Source organism: Pristiophorus japonicus, chromosome 27, assembly GCF_044704955.1.
Source record: "Pristiophorus japonicus isolate sPriJap1 chromosome 27, sPriJap1.hap1, whole genome shotgun sequence".
NCBI lineage: Eukaryota > Metazoa > Chordata > Chondrichthyes > Pristiophoridae > Pristiophorus > Pristiophorus japonicus.
The window spans coordinates 5,580,865-5,600,681 of NC_092003.1; the positions used below are offsets into that span (position 1 = coordinate 5,580,865).

General features: G+C 48.2%; 1 protein-coding gene across 4 annotated transcripts in view; it reads right to left on the bottom strand.

Moving 5' to 3' along the window:
- sptbn2 (spectrin, beta, non-erythrocytic 2) overlaps nt 1-19,817 on the bottom strand; it is a 376,681-nt gene that overhangs the window by 101,653 nt on the left and 255,211 nt on the right. For all 4 annotated transcript variants that reach the window (XM_070868170.1, XM_070868166.1, XM_070868167.1 and 1 more), the window contains one exon: nt 12,414-12,565. In XM_070868170.1, coding sequence (XP_070724271.1) covers nt 12,414-12,565 — 152 coding nt within the window. The remainder of the gene's footprint in view (nt 1-12,413; nt 12,566-19,817) is intronic.

Sequence of the window (19,817 nt, forward strand, 5' to 3'; positions counted from 1 at the left end):
CCATTTAAATTAAAAGTCAACACCCCAGTAAAATAGCAGAGAAAGGAACTTCACGCAAGCATGCTTGTATGTCTGTTACTTTGATGTAATAGCTGCAGTATGTTGAATCCCCTGGCAATGGCAAGAGATGCTGGAAATACAATTAGAGCAGCAGGCTAGGCCAAATCTTTGCTTGGTTTAGGTAAAAAGATCAAAAGGAGATATTCAACTTGGCAACAGCCGCAGGTTTTCACACATTAATCTGCAGCGTGGGAGGATATGGGTTCATGAACTTCTCGCGCAATGAGCTCTCCGCTTAAACTGGTGGAACTGATGGTGGTATTGATGGGATTCCAGCCATGGGTAACCAGTAAATGAAGGTTGCACTGTGCTGACGATGGAGGAATCTAGTCATGCAGCATACAGCATGTGCTACTTAATCTTCTGTCGATAATTTTCGTTGTCTTTTTTCTCTTCTTTTCTTTACATAAAATGTACAACACAGAGACAGGCCATTCAATCCCACCGCTCCGTGTCGGTGTTTATGCTCCACACGAGCCTCCTCCCATCCCTCTCCATCACCATTTCCTTCTATTCCTTTCTCCCTCACGTACTTTTCTCGATTTCCCTTAAATGCATCTATGCTATTCACCTCAACTACTCCCAAGTGGTAGCAAGTTCCCATTCCAACCACTCTCTGGGTAAGGAAGTTTCTCCTGAATTCCTTATTGAGCATATTATAATCATAACTTTTATTTATATAGCGCCTTTAACGTAGTAAAACGTCCCCAAGGCGCTTCACAACAGTGTTACAGACAAACCGATAAATTTGACATCGAGCCACAAAAGATATTAAGGCAGTTGATCAAAAGCTTGTTTAAAGAGGTAGGTTTTAATGAGTGTCTTAAAGGAGGAGAGAGAGGCGGAGAGGTTTAGGGAGGGAGTTCCAGAGCTTGAGGCCCAGGCAGCTGAAGGCACGGCCACCGATGGCTGAGCAATTATAATGAGGGATGTTCAAAAGGCCAGAATTTGAGGAGCGCAGGCATCTCCTAGAAACATAGAAAGTAGGTGCAGGAGTAGGCCATTCAGCCTTTCGAGCCTGCACCACCCTTCAATATGATCATGGCTGATCATGCAACTTCAGTACCCCATTCCTGCTTTCTCTCCATACCCCTTGATCCCTTTAGCCGTAAGGGCCACATCTAACTCCCTTTTGAATATATCTAACAAACTGGCCTCAACAACTTTCTGTGGTAGAGAATTCCACAAGTTCACAATTCTCTGAGTGAAGAAGTTTCTCCTCATCTCAGTCCTAAATGGCTTACCCCTTATCCTTAGACTGTGTCCCCTGGTTCTGGACTTCCCCAACATCAGGAACATTCTTCCTGCATCTAACCTGTCTAATCCCGTCAGAATTTTATATGTTTCTATGAGATCCCTTCACATTCTTCTAAACCCCAGTGAATATAAGCCCAGTCGATCCAGTCTTTCTTCATATGTCAGTCCTGCCATCGCGGGAATCAGTCTGGTGAACCTTTGCTGCACTCCCTCAATAGCAAGAATGTCGGGGGATTGTGAGGTTGAAAAAGATTACAGAGATAGAGAGGGGCAAGTTCATGGAATGATTTGTAAACAAGGATGAGAATTTTGAATTTGAAATATTGGGTGACTCCTTTATATTTATGATGCCCTAATTCTGGACTCCCCTCACAACCACCAGCCCCCCCCCACCCCCCAAACCCCCTCCCCGCCCCCACCACATGCGGAAACATTTTCTCTATGTCTAGCCTGTCAAACTCGTTTGTAATTTTAAAGAGCTCTATTAGGTCAGCCCTCGGCCTTCTCCTTTCTAGAGAAAAGAGCCCCAGTTTGTTTGGTTTTGCCTGATAGATATAGCCTCTCAGTTCTGGTATCATCCTTGTAAATCTTTTTTGGATCTTCTCCACTGCCTGTGTAGTCTTTTTGGGTAAGATGGGAGAGCAGAACTGTGCCCAGTGCTCCAAGTGTGGTCGAACATTGGCAACATTCTCTCCTTATATCTGATGGTGCTGTTTTATGCTGGGGTACGGTTCCCATGGCCATCAATACTTCGCCGATGTGTCCGTTCTTCATCTTTGAGCCTGGACAGTAAATGTCAGCAGTGTATTTGACCAAGGAGGGCATTACCTGACACCAATACGTATGCACTTTCTAACAGGGGTCACTGGATAACAATTAGAAGCAATAAATAAGCCTGGCTGGAATTTATCCTACAACACAATAGTAAAATACTGCGGATGCTTGGATCTGAAATAAAAACAGAAAATACTCAGGAAGTCAGGCAGCATCTGTGGAGAGAGAAACATAGAGTTAACGTTTCAGGCCTGTGACTGTAATATATTTGCTTCATGGGTTCTTTGTGTAAGAATTCATAGCAACACATTAAGAACTAGTTGGTTTATTAACAAAGGTTTAACAATCACATCACACATTACCAGTTCATCCACCAGGCTCACAACTGCATACCTCATCGTGGATGACCTAGTCCCAACTGGCCGGGGTTTTATTGAGTCTGACTGACTGGCTGACTAAGCCAGTCACAACGCAACAGCTCTACAACCTGAGAGCATATGGAAAGGGTGATCTTCTGGACTAGTTTCGATCACCTGGATGGGTCGGAGAGGAATTTTCCCAGATGTTTTTCCCTTAAATTGGCCTGGGTTTTTATCTGGTTTTTGCCTCTCCCAGGAGATCACATGGCTCCGGTTGGGGTAGAGTGTAGAACGTTTCAGTATAAGGGGTGTTGCAGTTGTGTGGGGTGGACTGGTTGGGCCGGGTGCTCTTTGTCTTTCCGTCACTGTTCATAGGTTTATGTGTAACCTTCAGGGCTGCTGACCAAGGACCGTGTGGCTTTTTGTCGGCTGGCGCGGACACAATGGGCCGAAATGGCCTCTTTCTGCGCTGTAGATTCCCATGTTTCTATTACAGTGGGCCTTTATCAGAACCAGAACTTTTCCCTCCTTGGCCCAGGGAACTGAAGCCAATTGTAGCACCCCCAACTGAGCCTATACCAGGGATTAAACCTGAAGCCGACCTGGTCTGTGGGACTCATTACTACAAATTACCCACTGCGTTCGTCAGGCACTGCGGAGAGCTGCACTTTAACAGCACGAGTTTCATCATTCCTGGCAGGACTCCTGACTAACTGGTGTTTAATTACAAGATATAGATGATGAAGAGCATGTCTACATTATAAACAACCAGTCACACTATTTAATCTCCAGAACCACCACGTATCCTCAGACCTGCGGCATGGCATGGCTCCCAAAAAATCCCCAGCCAAAGCACAATGCAATACAGCTTAATCGAGCGAACATTCTGAATCACGTGAGATGGTCTTAGAAAGACATTTTATTGAGAGGTTAAACCTGAAGCCGTCCGTCCTATAGGCTGAGTTGGGGGTGCTACAATTGGCTTTAGTTCCCTGGGATCCCATTTCTGCTGAGAAACACGTTTGCGAAAATAAGGCCCCCTTTTTTTTAAGCTGATATTTTCAGCAGACCTCTGGAATAAATTAGCCGTAAACACTGATAATATCAGGAACAAAATAACTCGCTGTGAAGCAGCGTTGAAGAAATGGGCTCACCTCAGAGATTTCTACTCAGTACAAAAGCTACCCACAGCTTTGGCATTTTCTCCCCATTGTTCCTTTTACTGTCTCCATGGTACTCATCATTCCCTAACCACGGGAGTGGGCTGGCAATTTGATCCAGGAGCACTGCCAACGCTCCAGACTCCGGAGGTGGGGAGCTGGGAGTAGCAGCTTGGAGTAACACACCCACTGATTTTCAATGCTGCCTGATGAGGAACATTCTGAGGGGGATTGACAGGGTAGATGCAGGGAGGATGTTTCCCCAGGCTGGAGAGTCTAGAACCAGGGGTCACACAGTCTTAAGAATAAGGGGTTGGCCATTTAAGTCTGAGATCAGGAGGAATGTCTTCACTCAGAGGGTGGTGAATCTATGGAATTCTCTGCCCCAGAGAGCTGGGTCATTGAATATATTTAAGGTGGAGATAGACAGATTTTTGAACGATAAGGAAGTCGAACGTTATGGGGAGCAGGCGGGGAAGTGGAGTTGAGGCCAAGATCAGATCAGCCATGATCTTATTAAATGGCGGAGCAGGCTCGAGGGGCCGTATGGCCTACTCCTGTTCCTATTTCTTATGTTCTTATATCTTCTCTTCCCCACCCCGCCACCACAAACCGTATGCCCGGTGTTGGGAGTGTGTGGGAAATCAGACACCCCACTCTGTCGTTTGCCGTGTCAGTCCCTAACATACTAAAATACCTTTGCAGTCTCGCAGATCTCAATTTAAATTTTCTTTTGGGAGGAGGGGGATCCAAAACCTGCATTAGTGACTATACTGAAGTACGTAATATCACTGACACTCCAGGGCAGTGCTGACGGAGTGCTGCATTGTCAGATGCACCGTCTTTCAGATGAAGCGGTAAACTGAGGCTCCATCAACGAGTGACGGTGGGTGTGAATAGATCCATTGGCACTGTTCGAAATGAAACATAGAAACATAGAAAATAGGTGCAGGAGTAGGCCATTTGGCCCTTTGAGCCTGCACCGCCATTCAATAAGATCATGGCTGATCATTCCTTCAGTACCCCATTCCTGCTTTCTCTCCATAACCCTTGATCCCCTTAAACGTAAAAGCCATATCTAACTCCCTCATGAATACATCCAATGAACTGGCATCAACAACTCTCTGCGGCAGGGAATTCCACAGGTTAACAACTCTCTGAGTGAAGAAATTTCTCCTCATCTCAGTCCTAAATGGCTTACCCCTTATCTAAGACTATGTCCTCTGGTTCTGGACTTTCCCAACATCGGGAACATTCTTCCCGCATCTAACCTGCCCAGTCCCGTCAGAATCTTACACGTTTCTATGAGATCCCCTCTCATCCTTCTAAACTCCAGTGAATAAAGGCCCAGTTGATCCAGTCTCTCCTCATATGACAGCCCAGACATCCTTGGAATCAGTCTGGTGAACCTTCGCTGCACTGAAGCAGGGGATTCTCCAGGTGCCCCGATCAATATTTACCCATTAACGAACACCACAAAAAGCAGGTTAACCAGTCATTAATCTGAATTGTTTATGTGAGACATTGCTGTGCTCAAATTGACTGTCATGTTTGCCATCATAATAACAGTGACACACTTCAAAAGTAATTGATTGGTCCTGAGCACTTTGGGATGGATATCCATAGAATCGCAGAACAGTAGAGAACAGGAGGTCATTCGGCCATCGAGTCTGTGCCAGCTCTTTCGAAGAGCCATCCAGTTAGTCCCACTCCCCTCGGCTCTTTCCCCATATCCCTGCTATTGCTTCTCCTTCAAGTATTTATCCAATTCCCTTTAGAAGGCTACTATTCAATCTCCCTCCACCAGCCTTTCAGGCACTGCATTCCAGATCCTAACCACTTGTTGGGCAAGAACATTTTTCCTCGTGTCGCCTCTGGTTCTTTTATCAATCACCTTAAACACATGTCCTCTGGTTAACGTCTCTTCAGCCATTGGAAGCAGTTTCTCTATATTTACTCTATCTAAATCCTTCATGATTTTACACACCTCTATCAAATCTCCTCTTAGCTTTCTCTGCTTCACGGAGAACAACCCCAGCTTCTCCAGTCCATCCATATAACTGTAATCACTCATCCCTGGAACCATTCTAGTAAATTCCATCTGTACCCTCTCCAAAGTCATGCTTAAGGATGTGTTACGGTTATATAAAAATGCAGCTTTCTTTCCTTCCAGTAAAAGCAAAGGGGACCAAACGCAGATTGGGTGACCGCTTTGCAGAACACCTCCGTTCAGTCGGTAAGTGTGACCCTGAGCTTCCGGCCCGTCACTTTAATTCCCCACTCTGATCACTCCGTCCTCGGTCTCCCACACTGTTCCATGAAGCTCAACGCAAGCTCAAGGAGCAGCACCTCAATCTTTCGCTTCGGCACTTTACAGCCTTCCGGACTCAACGTCGAGCTCAACAATGTCAAATCATAACCTCTGCTCCTATTTTTTTTGTTTTTTCCAAAGATGACAGCTGATGATAAATCTCCATTTACACCCTCTCTAGACTCATCTTTTGTTTCATAACCTGTCCCGTGACCATCGTCTTTTGCCTCGCACCATCATCCCTTTTGTCTCTCTAATCTCTCCTGCCTTCCACCCTATCACAGACCTTCCCTTTTGTTCTTTCCTCCCATCCCCCTTTTCCCAGTTCCTGCACTTGCTTAAAAACCTGTTACATCTCTAACTTTCGCCAGTTCTGACGAAGGGTCATCGACCTAAAACGTTAATGGTTTCTCTCTCCACAGATGCTGCCCGACCTGCTGACTACTTCCAGCATTTTCTGTTTTTATTATTGAGAGATAGTTATCTTAGCTTCCATACAGCAAGGGAAAGGACCCTATTAATTAATTGAGAACTATTTAATCGAGCTATTGAGCCTGTCGTTTGTACTCTTCCTGCAGGGAATTGCCTGGCCGGCTGCCCACAACAGGATTAAAATTAGTGGGCCATTCTGGGGAGAATCTCAGGCGCATGCTCATCTCTCATCTCACTGTGCTGCAATATGTTGTCACATCCTTGACTGGCCATCAAACAAAACACTGGCTGGGCTTGCGGCTGTGTTAACAGCAAGTTAGTGAGCAATGCTGGCTTAAAGCGTTATATTGTTCCTGTAATGTGTACACCTGCAAGAATGTTAACAGCTTTGTGGAGCAGTTGCATTGTGAGTGGCTTAGTTCATAAGGACATAAGAATTATAGCCATTCGGCCCCTCGAGCCTGCTCCGCCATTCAATATCATGGCTGATCTGATCATGGACTCAGCTCCACTTTCCAGCCCGCTCCCCATAACCCTTTCGTCATGTATTCAACTATCATTGTAACCCATGTATAAGCTGACCTAAGTTGTACACCTTGAGAACATTGACCACAAGGTGGTAAACTTGTGGGAGACACTCCTAACCTGGACTTTCAGGTATAAAAGGAAAAGCTCCACCCACCTTCATCACTTGAGCGCTTGGTAAAAAAGGTAACTGGTCACAGAGTGATCTTCTCTCAAGTATGGGCCTCGTGTGCATTTATACTGTATAGCAAGGACATATCATTGGCGATGAGAAACTAGGCATGGCCACCAGCAGCACAGAAGAGAAGTACTGTGTTGGTGATGATTGGGACGACTTTATTGAGAGACGACAACAAAGTTTTGTCACTAAGGAATGGTTGGGACAGGATTCGGCCGACAAACGCAGGGCTCATCTCCTAACTGTTTGTGGATCCAGAACGTACTCCCTGATGAAGGACCTTCTAGCGCCAAAGAAGCCGGTGGACAAGACGTTCGAAGAGCTCAGTAAGTTGATCGGGGAACACCTTAAACTGGCGAGCAGCATGTACATGGCGAGACACCGGTTTTACACGCACCAGCGGCGAGAGGGGCAAAGTGTTCCAGACTTCGAGGCAGATCTCCGGCGACTGGCGAGCCTATGTAAGTTCCCAGATGCATGCAGAGCAGAGATGCTGAGAGACTTTTTTATTGTGGACATCGGGCACGCTGGGGTTTTCAGGAAACTGATTGAGACCAAAGACTTGACCTTGGAAGCGGCGACTTTGATAGCCCAGACATTTATCTCAGGGAAGGAAGTGACCAGAATGATGTATGACAAAAATCTTGGCTCAAATGCGGCAAATGACCAGAGAGTCAACATTGTTAACGCGGCACACAGTTCTCTAGGCAGACAAGGGCAATCGGACATGCCCCAGCATGTAGTCGAATTCAAAAGGGGAATTCAACAGAGACAAAGGCTAGCTGAACGGCAATTCATACCAGTAATGGGGCCATCAACACCTGTTAATGGTGCGCTTAAGGACAGTTACAGAGACAGTCAGAGACGATCGACTGGAAACCTTCTGTTTCCAACAATGGGGCCTCCAGCTCATGCTGGAGGTGTGGAGACAAACACACAGCCAGAGCTTGCAGGTAATCAGCAAGATACCTGCAGAAATTGCAACGTCAGCAGTCACTTGGCGGGTATGTGCAGGAAGCCTGCAGCCAGGTTGATGTACGAGGAGGACGGGCCCGATGTAAGCCCTCCGAGGCCAAATGAATACTGGGGGAAATCACTGGAAGCTGAAGTTCAGCGAGTTGATGTGGAGTACATATACAGTTCATATACCAGGACGCCACCAATAATGATGAAAGTGCTCCTCAATGGCATCCCAGTATTAATGGAGCTAGACACGGGGGCCAGCCAGTCCCTGATGAGTATCAAACAGTTCGAAAGGTTGTGGGTGTCCAAGGCCAGGAGGCCAAAATTATTGCTGATTGCCGCACAGCTACGGACATACACAAAGCAGATCATTCCGGTGCTAGGCAGCGCCACGGTAGTCGTGACCCACAAAGATTCGGAGAACAGGTTGCCACTCTGGATTGTCCCGGGGGACAGTCCCGTACTACTGGGGAGGAGTTGGCTTGCTGTCATGAACTGGGAATGGGGCGATGTCAATGCAATTTCTTCTGTGGAGCGAGTATCATGCTCACAGGTCCTGGACAAATTTGACTCATTATTTCAACCCGGCATCGGCACTTTCATGGGGGCAAAGGTAGTGATTCACATAAACCCGGACGCCAGGCCAGTACACAAGGCCAGAGCGGTGCCATACGTGATGCGGGAAAAGATAGAATGCGAATTGGACCGCCTGCTGAGGGAAGGCATCATCTTGCCAGTCGAATTCAGTGACTGGGCGAGCCCGATCGTGCCAGTGCTCAAGGCGGATGGGTTGGTCAGGATATGTGGCGATTACAAGGCCACCATCAATCGGGTGTCACTCCAAGACCAGTACCCGCTACCGAGAGTGGAGGCCCTCTTTGCGACGCTATCCGGTGGCAAACGTTTTTCAAAATTGGACCTGACCTCAGCTTACATGACCCAGGAGCTGGCGAGTGAGTCGAAGAAGCTGACCACCATCACGACACACAAGGGGCTGTTTGAGAATAACAGATGTCCGTTCGGGATGCGTTCGGCCACCGCGATCTTTCAGCGAAATATGGAAAGCCTCCTGAAGTCGATTCCAAGGACGGTGGTTTTTCAAGACGACATCCTCATCACGGGTCGCGATACTGAAGAACACCTCCACAACCTGGAGGAGGTGCTACACAGACTGGACCGGGTAGGACTGCGACTGAAAAAAGTGAAGTGCGTCTTCTTAGCTCCAGAGGTAGAATTCCTGGGGAGGAGGGTAGCAGCAGATGGGATCAGACCTACTGCGTCCAAAACGGAAGCGATCCAGAGAGCACCCAGATCCAGTAACACGACAGAGCTGCATTCGTTCCTGGGGCTCCTGAACTATTTTGGTAACTTTCTTCCCAAATTGAGCACGCTGTTAGAGCCACGACACGTGCTCCTACGCAAAGGTTGCGTTTGGGTCTGGGGGGACAGCCAGGAAAGGGCTTTTGATAGAGCATGCAATTTGTTATGCTCCAACAAACTGTTAACATTATATGACCCATGTAAGAAACTTGTTTTAATGTGCGATGCGTCGTCCTATGGGGTCGGGTATGTGTTGCAGCATGTGAATGCCAATGGTCAGTTACAGCCAGTAGCTTATGCCTTCAGAAGTCTGTCCCAGGCAGAAAGGGGCTACGGGATGGTAGAAAAAGAAGCGCTAGTATGTGGATATGCGGTAAAAAAAAAATGCACCAGTACCTGTTTGGCAGGAAATTTGAGCTGGAGACAGATCACAAACCCCTAACGTCCCTTTTGGCCGACAACAAGGCCATAAATGCAAATGCATCGGCCCGCATACAGAGGTGGACACTCACGTTAGCCGCCTATGACTACACAATTCGGCACAGACCGGGCACTGAAAACTGCGCCGATGCACTCAGCAGGCTCCCACTAGCCACCAATGAAGGGGACAACTGAGCATGATGCTGAGATGGTCATGGCTTTTGAAGCTTTCGAAAGCGAAGGCTCACCTGTGACAGCCTGTCAGATTAAAGTCTGGACAAATAAAGACCCGCTACTGTCTTTAGTTAAGAAATGTGTCCTGAATGGGGACTGGGCAGCCACATACGGGGCATGCCTTGAGGAATTTAAACCGTTTCATAAACGCAAGGATGAACTCTCGATTCAGGCCGATTGCCTACTGTGGGGAAACCGAGTAGTCATGCCCCAGATGGGCAGAGAGGTGTTTATCAGAGAACTTCGCAATGAGTACCTGGGCATTGTCATGATGAAGGCAATTACCAGGTCACATGTTTGGTGGCCAGGGATAGATGCAGACCTGGAACTTTGTGTTCGCAGGTGCAACACGTGTGCTCAGCTGGGCAACACAACCAGGGAAGCCCCCCTTAGCCCCTGGTCCAGGCCCACCAAGCCATGGTCACGCATTCATGTGGACTACGCAGGTCCTTTCATGGGAAAAATGTTTTTGGTTGTAGTAGACGCCTATTCCAAATGGATTGAGTGTGCCATTTTGAATTCAAGCACATCCTCTGCCACGGTAGAAAGTCTACGGGCAATGTTCACCGCCCATGGTCTACCAAATGTCTTGGTCAGCGACAATGGCCCGTGCTTCACAAGCACTGAATTCCAGGACTTCATGGCAGGCAATGGAATCAATCATGTCAGAATGGCACCATTCAAGCTGGCCTCAAACGACCAGGCGGAACAAGCATTGTAGATGATCAAACAGGGGATGCTCAGAATCCAAGGGGGTTCCCTACAAAGCCGCTTATCACGCCTCCTGTTGGCCAATAGATCCCGACCACACTCGCTCACAGGGGTTCCACCCGCAGAGCTGCTAATGAAAAGGACGCTCAAAACCAGATAATCCCTTATACACCCCACTATGAAAGAACTTGTTGAGAGCAGGCATCAGTCACAATGTGACGACCATGACAGGAATGCGAGGGCACGATGTATTGATGTCAATGACCCTGTTTTGATAATGATCCTTAATTACGCTGCAGGGCCCAAATGGCTTGCAGGCACTGAGATTGCCAAAGAGGGGAATAGGGTTTTGGTAGTTAAACTTACCAATGGACAAATCTGCCGCAAACACGTGGATCAAACTAAAAGGAGGTTCAGCAACCCCATAGAAGAAGCAGAGGAAGAGCACGACGTAGAGTTTGCCCCACCACAGGTGACAGAACACCGGAACCAAGTGGAGGAGAGCAAAGCAGACCCTCAGGCCAGTTCCCAACAACCGGAGCCCCAACTCAGGCGCTCTACAAGGGAGCGTAAACCACCAGACTTAACCTGTGATCCCAATAAGACTTTGGGGGGGGGGGGTGATGTCATGTATTCAACTATCATTGTAACCCATGTATAAGCTGACCTAAGTTGTACACCTTGAGAACATTGGCCACAAGGGGGTAAACTTGTGAGAGACACTCCTAACCTGGACTTTCAGGTATAAAAGGGGAATCTCCACCCACCTTCATCACTTGAGGTCTTGGTAATAAAGGTAACTGGTCACAGAGTGACCTTCTCTCAAGTGTGGGCCTCGTGTGCATTTATACTGTGTAGTAAGGACATATCACCTTTACTCTCTTATCGTTCAAAAATCTGTCTATCTCCGCCTTAAATATATTCAACGACCCAGCCTCCACTGCTCTCTGAGCAGAGAATTCCACAGATTTAAAACTCTCAGACAAGAAATTCCTTCTCATCTCAGTTTTAAATGGGCGGCCCCTTATTCTAAGACTATGTCCCCTAGTTTTAGGTTCCCCTATGAGTGGAAATATCCTCTCTACATCCACCTTGTCGCGCCCCCTCATTATCTTATATGTTTCAATAAGATCACCTCTCATTCTTCTCAACTCCAACATGTATAGGCCCAACCTACTCAACCTATCTTCATAAGTCAAACCCCTCATCTCCGGAATCAACCTCGTGAACCTTCTCTGAACAGCCTCCAATGCAAGTATATCCTTCCTTAAATACGGAGACCAAAACTGTACGCAGTACTCTAGGTGTGGCCTCACCAATACCCTGTACAGTTGTAGCAGGACTTCTCTGCTTTTATACTGCATCCACCTTGCCTTCCTGATTACTTGCTGTACCTGCATACTAACTTTTTGTGATTCATGCAAAAGGACCCCCAGGTGCCTCTGTACTGCAGCACTTTGCAATTTTTCTCCATTTAAATCACAAGACTCAATAAAACCCCAGTTAGTTGGGTCTAGGTCATCCACAATGAGGCAGGCAGTTGTGAGCCTAGTGGATGAACTGGTACTGTGTAGTGTAATTGTTAAACCTTTGCTAATAAACCAACTAGTTCTTAATAGTTGCGATGAATTCTTAAGCAAAGAACCCATGAAGCAAACACATTACAGTTCCAGTGACAGCCACAAAGCGGAGTAGAGTTGTATACTGACCAGCAGTTCGCCCGACAGCACCTCGAGCAGCCGGATCAGCATGCGCCCATCCCTCAGGTCTGTGTACAGGTCCGTGATCCGGCAGGTCACTCTCGCCAAGTGCGAGTTCACCCATTTCGTGAACGTTTTCTTCTGCACCGCTTCACGCTCATCTGAAACAAGAAACAGGAGTGTGTCATCAAAGCAATTAAACGAAAAGAGAATGGTGAACAACAAGGGAAGGAAATGTTTTTTTTTAAAAACACGTAAGGAAGCACCTCAATTAAACAAAAAAAAAATGTAGGAAATACGCAGCAGGTCCATCAGATCTGAAAGATAAATACAGTTTAATGTTTTGGGTGCAGACCCTCCATCAGAACTAGACCGGTGAAGGCTCTTGGTCAAAACATTAACCCATATTTTCTGTTTCAGAGGCTAGCATTTTCAGTTTTTATTCTAGAATCCTGGTATTCAGCTTCTCTTTTTCTCTCACCTCTGTGCTCAGATTTTAAACTGAATAGAAGAAACGCTGCCTGCAAAATGGCAATTAACACAACATAATGTTAAACACACGACAAAACCACCTAAATGGTCCAAGATTGGGGAACCATAGTGTTTAAATAAAAATGTGTTTTTTTTATTATTACAAAAAGCCCCAAACCAGAATGTGAATCCTGGGCCTTCTGACCGTTGTGGCTTACTGCAGCGGCACTGGGCCATGTCATTGAGCAGTAAGTCAGATAGTTGGTTAGAAAGGAAGAATGGCTCACATTTACATAGCGCCTTTCACCACCACCGGACGCCTCAAAGCGCTTTACAGCCAATGAACTTTTGGAGTGTGGTCACTGTTGTAATGTAGGAAACACAGCAGCGAATTGGCGCACAGCAAGCTCCCACACACAGCCATGTGATAATGACCCAGATCATCTGTTTTTGTTATGTTGATTGAAGGATAAATATTGGCCTCAGGACATCGGGGATAACTTCCCCGCTCTTTTTCGAAATAGTGCCGTGGGATCTTTTGCGTCCACCTGAGAGGGCAGACGGGGCCTCGGTTTGACGTCTCATCCGAAAGACGGCGCCTCCGACAGTGCGGCACTCCCTCAGTACTGCCACTCCGACAGTGCGGCACTCCCTCAGTACTGCCCCTCCGACAGTGCGGCGCTCCCTCAGTACTGCCCCTCCGACAGTGCGGCGCTCCCTCACTACTGCCCCTCCGACAGTACGGCGCTCCCTCACTACTGCCCCTCCGACAATGCGGCGCTCCCTCAGTACTGCCCTGCCGACAATGCGGCGCTCCCTCAGTACTGCCCCTCCGACAGTGCGGCGCTCCCTCACTACTGCCCCTCCGACAGTACGGCGCTCCCTCACTACTGCCCCTCCGACAGTGCGGCGCTCCCTCAGTACTGCCCCGCCGACAATGCGGCGCTCCCTCAGTACTGCCCCTCCGACAGTGCGGCGCTCCCTCAGTATTGCACTGGAGCGTCAGCCTAGATATATGTGCTCAAGTCCCTGAAGTGGGACCTGAACCCACAACCTTCTGACTCAAGAGGCAAAAGTGCTACCCACTGAGCCACGGCTGACAATTACTGGGTAATGCTCTGCTTGGATTGAACCTACGGCGGGAAGGTAATTTTCACAATGCAGGCAAGATCAAATTGAGGTGCCACTGAATGATTGATTAAACAAGCTGTACACTCTCACCAAGCACAACAGGAAGCGAATGAACACAAAGATGTATTATACACAGCAGTGATTAGATTAGGTGGTGTCGCCTTCTCCAAATGAGAGTTGGTAATAGATTTGATTATATTTGGTGTGCATTACAATTGGGGAATTTTTTATGCTGCGACCAGAGCTCTTTACAATTCGAGTGAAGTGAGTTGGTCTATTGGATCCGGCACAATAGGAATGAATGGAAAGGGATTTGGTCCATTGAGAGTGAATGGGAAGAGGGTGATTCATTGGGATTTGCAGCCATTAGTCAACTGTGCTTTGCTCCTGCAGACTTGGAAACAATCTCACCTCAGTAGTTGGTGCTCTTTGTCTGTGAAGGCAAGTATACTGTAATGTGTGCACCTGTGAGGATGCTCACAGAGTTAGTGGTCGTGGCCGAGTGGTTAAGGCGATGGACTAGAAATCCATTGAGGTTTCCTTGCGCGGGTTCGCATCCTGCCGACTGCGGTTCTCAGCATTTTTACAAAAATAGTTGTGGAGCTGTTGATTGTCAGTTCCTCGTTAGTATATAGTGGTGAGCAGCCCCGCCTGTCACGCGGGCGATTGAGGTTCAATTTCCCGACGGGTTGGAAGCATTTAACTAAAAGAGTTGTAGAGCCCTTAAAAAAAAAGGGGGCACTTGATTTAAAGTTATACCAAAAATAGTTCTAGAGCTGTTGCATTGTGAGTGGCTTAACCAGTCATATGATGTTCACAAGACTCAATAAAGCCCCAGCCAGTTGGGTTCGGGGGATCCACGATGGGGCAGGTGCTTGTGAGCCTGGTGGATGAACCGGTAATGTGTCGTGTGATTGTTAAACCTTTGCTAATAAACCAACCAGTTCTTAATAGCAATGTGTTCCTATGAATTCTTAAGCAAAGAACCCTTGAAGCAAATCCATTTCATATACCAGAGAGCTGCCTTCAACGCTATGGCTGTAATATAAATGGGGTAGCAATGTCTTTCAGAGAGCCGATCAGTCATCTGCGTAATTGCAAAAGTAACACCTCAGCTCATCTGCTTTTCAACACAAAGATCTCTGTAAACTTCTCTGATAGCGACCCACACTGTGGGTTAGAGTCTGAGCTGCTGTTTATTACCCGCGTATACAATTTTACACGAGTGCCAAAAGAAAGTTAAAATACCATCTGCTGACGCAATTACTTTGAGCTTTGTTCTCGGCAGACTCTGGTTCAAATCCAGAAAAATAAACTTTGGTAGATCAAGAAAATTCCTCTTCGCATTATCACATACACTATGAGCTCTTCCCCAGCCACTGCATTTCCGGCCCTGTCACTAACTGCTAGACCGTGCACAATATTGGGCTGCAATGGTGAATATTCTTTATATTCCCCCCCGCCCCCCAACATTCTCCTTTCCTGAAGGCACTGACATACTAACCAGGGCCCACTAAAACAGATAATCTGGTCATTATCACATAGCTGTGCGCAAATTGGCTGCCACGTTTCCTACATTACAACAGTGACTACAATTCTAAAGTACTTCATTGTCTGTAAAGCGCTTTGGGACATCCTGAGGTTGTGAACGGCGGTGCATGAACGCAAGTTCTTTGGGACGGATTTTCCGGTCCTTTGCACTCCGTTTTTCGCCCCGGAGCGGCAGCAATGAAGTTTTCTGGGCGGGCGGTCAGCCTCCAGCGCCCTGCGGGGGTTTTCGGGGCCGGTTCTGCGGCAGCGAGGAGCAGCACCGCCCGGAAGAGCTGCGTCGGCGTGCAACGCCCCTGGTTGCGACACCGGCGTGCTTTTTGATTCCCACCCGACCCGTACACCTTGAAGTGCGCCCCGCAGTGACCACCTGTAAATATGGGCGATCCAACCTACACTGACAGAGGCTTTACTTAGGGACTGTGGCTCCCATATTGGACTGTTCAGCCACCTAAGGACTCATTTTAAGAGTGGAAGCAAGTCTTCCTCGATTCTGAGGGACTGCCTATGATGGTGATGAAGTAATGCTGTGCTACGGTAAGCGTGATTGTTTTTTCTTTTCATTTTCTTGTAATTTATGTTGTGGTGGCATGGGCGATATATTGGGAATGTTTTTGTGTGGGGGTGAGTTTTCCCCCAGGCGTCTCGAGGAGCGATCCCGACCCTGGCTCTTTAGCTCCGAAACCATCAAAGCCGAAAAACTAGTCCCAGTCCTTTTGCCGGTCATGTGCGTTCCCGTCTGCGAATCAGAAAAAGACCGCTCCATCGTTTAGTCAGTACTGCAACTACCGAAAACAATAACCAGGTCAGCATAATTTGGAACTGGATGCCACATTCCAAATGATGGATGTCGTCACGGTGAAAATGAGATGTTGGCGGACTGAACAAAAAGAGGTCGGTCTGTGCAAAGCCTCCGATTGAAATGCGAACGGCATGGTTGCTAATGCTTATTGCACCAATCATGAAAATCTTTTCAGGGTATTAACTTTGATCTTTATTTCATCAGTGTAATGGCTTTGATGAGAAGGTCGGATGTTGAAACAGCAGATTATGTTTTTTTTAAATAAAAACTGCTGCACAAACAAATAGCTGTTCCTGTGCTGTATTCAATGCTGCCTGCAGCCATGGGTACTGCAGATAGCATCACTCTTTGACTTGTCCATGGCCCTGGGAGCGGCCACGCTGATGCCACTTGGTGATAACATTACAAAGTACTGCTTCGTTGGGGGAACAATCTAGGTGGGAACCATGGCCGGAAAAAAACACCGGCAGCTACTGACGGAGTCATTCTCAGTAGCCGCACAAATTGCAATATTCTCCAATTCTCTCCCGACAGCAGCAACTCTCTGCCGAGATACGGTTTCACGGGCAGGGCCGATCTACATTTGCTCCCGGTTAAGCAACGCCTCGATTTCAAAATTCTCATCCATGTTTACAAATCCCTCCGTGGCCTCTCACCTCCCTATCTCTGTAATCTCCTTCAGCCTCACAAAACCACCCCACCCCACAGAGATGTCTGCTGCCTCGTCCAAGCGACCATTCTTCAGGTGTCAGCCCAGACAGTGAACATCGGCAGGTTATTTTAACACTGAAGTACCTGCAGCTGAACCCAATTCCGTCACTGCACAACATCCACGTTCATTGGCTGTAAAGCGCTTTGAGACGTCCTGAGGTCGTGAAAGGCGCTATATAAATGCACGTCTATCTTTCTTTGTTATAGTTGACCCTGAAATGAGCTTCCAACCACATATCCACAACATAACTAAAACCGCCTATTTCCACCTCCGTAACATTGCCCGTCTCCACCCCTGCATCAGCTTATCCACTGCTGAAACCCTCATCCGTGCTTTTTTTTACTTCTAGACTTGACTATTCCAACGCACTCCTGGCTGGCCTCACATATTCTACCCTCCGTAAATTAGAGGTGATCCAAAACTCAGCTGCCCGCGTCCTAACTCGCACTGACTCCCGCTCACCCATCACCCCCTGTGCTCACTGCCCCGTGTCCTAACTCGCACCGACTCCCGCTCACCCTTCACCCCCTGTGCTCACTGCCCCGTGTCCGAACTCGCACCGAGTCCCACTCACCCATCACCCCCTGTGCTCACTGACCTACATTTGCTCCCAGTTAAGCAATGCCTTGATTTCAAAATTCTCATCAGTGTTTACAAATCCCTCCGTGGCCTCTCACCTCCCTATCTCTGTAATCTCCTTCAGCCTCACAACCCCACCGCCCCCTCCCTCCCCCCAACCACTCCATCTCCCGAGATGTCTGCGCTCCACAAATTCTGCCCTCGAGCATAACTGCTCAACCATTAGTGGCCGTGCCTTCGTCTGCCTGGGCCCTAAGCTCTAGAATTCCCTCCCTAAACCTCTCTGCCTCTCTTTCCTTCAAAACGCTCCTTAAAATCTACCTCTTTGACCTGGCTCTAAGAATTTCTTCTTAGAGCTTAGGGCCCAGGCAGGCGAAGGCACGGCCACCAATGGTTGAGCAGTTATGCTCAATAGGGCAGAATTTGTGGAGTGCAGACATCTCGGGGGGCGGGGGAGGGGGGGGGAGGTGCGGTTGTGAGGCTGAAGGAGATTACAGAGATAGGAGGGACGAGGCCATGGAGCAATTTATTTGTTTTGTCTTATAACACTCCTGTCAAGTGCCTTGGGGCGTTGTACTGCGTTAGGGGTGCTATATAAATACAAGTTGTTGTTGTCACACACTTGTATTTTCCAGAAGGGGAACACCGGGTAGCACTCAGGAGCAGGAACAGTGACTGATTTAGTCTCTTAGTCCAAAGGAGCTGACGTTAATTGACATACCGCAAGTGCTGTCCTATCTGAGGACATCAGAACTCAGCCCTGCCTGGGAATAGAACTTGGGACCTTGTTTTCTCGGTGACTCAGTATTAAAACATGTGGTGCATTGTCCAAATTGCGCCATTGGGGCGCCTCACTGCAACTTGAACAATCGACACACCCAGCATACAGCAAGCAGGTTGTTAAAGGTTGACAGAGAAAGTAGCCAAGAGGTCATTTTAACCCACCACAGCTTTCCCCGTAGCTATAAGGAGCTGAAAGGTGTCAGCCGTGGCTCAGTGGATAGCATTCTCGCTTCTGAGTCAGAAGGTCGTGGGTTCAAGTCCCACCACATAGACTTGAGCCCATAATCTAGGCGGGCACTCCTGGTGCAGTACTGAGGGAGCCCGCATTGTCGGAGGGGCGGTACTGAGGGAGCCCCGCATTGTCGGAGGTACGGTACTGAGGGAGCACCGCATTGTCGGAGGTACGGTACTGAGGGAGCACCGCATTGTCGGAGGAGCAGTGCTGAGGGAGCCCCGCATTGTCGGAGGGGCAGTGCTGAGGGAGCCCCGCATTGTCGGAGGGGCAGTGCTGAGGGAGCCCCGCATTGTCGGAGGGGCAGTGCTGAGGGAGCCCCGCACTGTCGGAGGGGCAGTGCTGAGGGAGCACCGCACTGTTGGAGGGGCAGTGCTGAGGGAGCCCCGCATTGTCGGAAGGGCAGTACTGAGGGAGCACCGCACTGTTGGAGGGGCAGTGCTGAGGGAGCCCCGCATTGTCGGAAGGGCAGTACTGAGGGAGCAACGTATTGCCACTGAGGGAGCCCTGCATTGTCGGAGAGGCAGTACAGAGGGAGAGCTGCACTGTCGGAGGGGCGGTACTGAGGGAGCCCCACATTGTCGGAGAGGCAGTACTGAGGGAGCCCCGCATTGTCGGAGATGCAGTACTGAGGGAGAGCTGCACTGTCGGAGGGGCGGTACTGAGGGAGCCCCACATTGTCGGAGAGGCAGCTCTGAGGGAGCCCCGCATTGTCGGAGAGTCAGTACTGAGGGAGAGCTATACTGTCGGAAGCACCGTCTTTTGAATGAGAAGTCTGCCCTCTCAGGTGGACGTAAAAGTTCCCAAGAAAGTATTTGAAGAAGAGATGGGGAGTTATCCCCGGTTTCCTGGGTCAATATTTATCCCTGGAATTTAAAAGGGTTAGGGGTGATTTGATCGATGTATTCAAGATATTAAGGGGAACAAATAGGTTAGAGAGAGAGAAACTATTTTCACTGGTTGGGGATTCTAGGACTAGGGGGCCACAGTCTAAAAGTTCGAGCCAGACTTTATAGGAGTGGCTAACTAAAGAAATAAAGGACGATATCCAATTAAAAACAAGGGCATACAATGTGGCCAAAACTAGTGGGAGGACAGAGACTGGGAAGAGTTTAAAAGCCAACAAAGAATGACTAAAAAAATGATTAAGAAAGG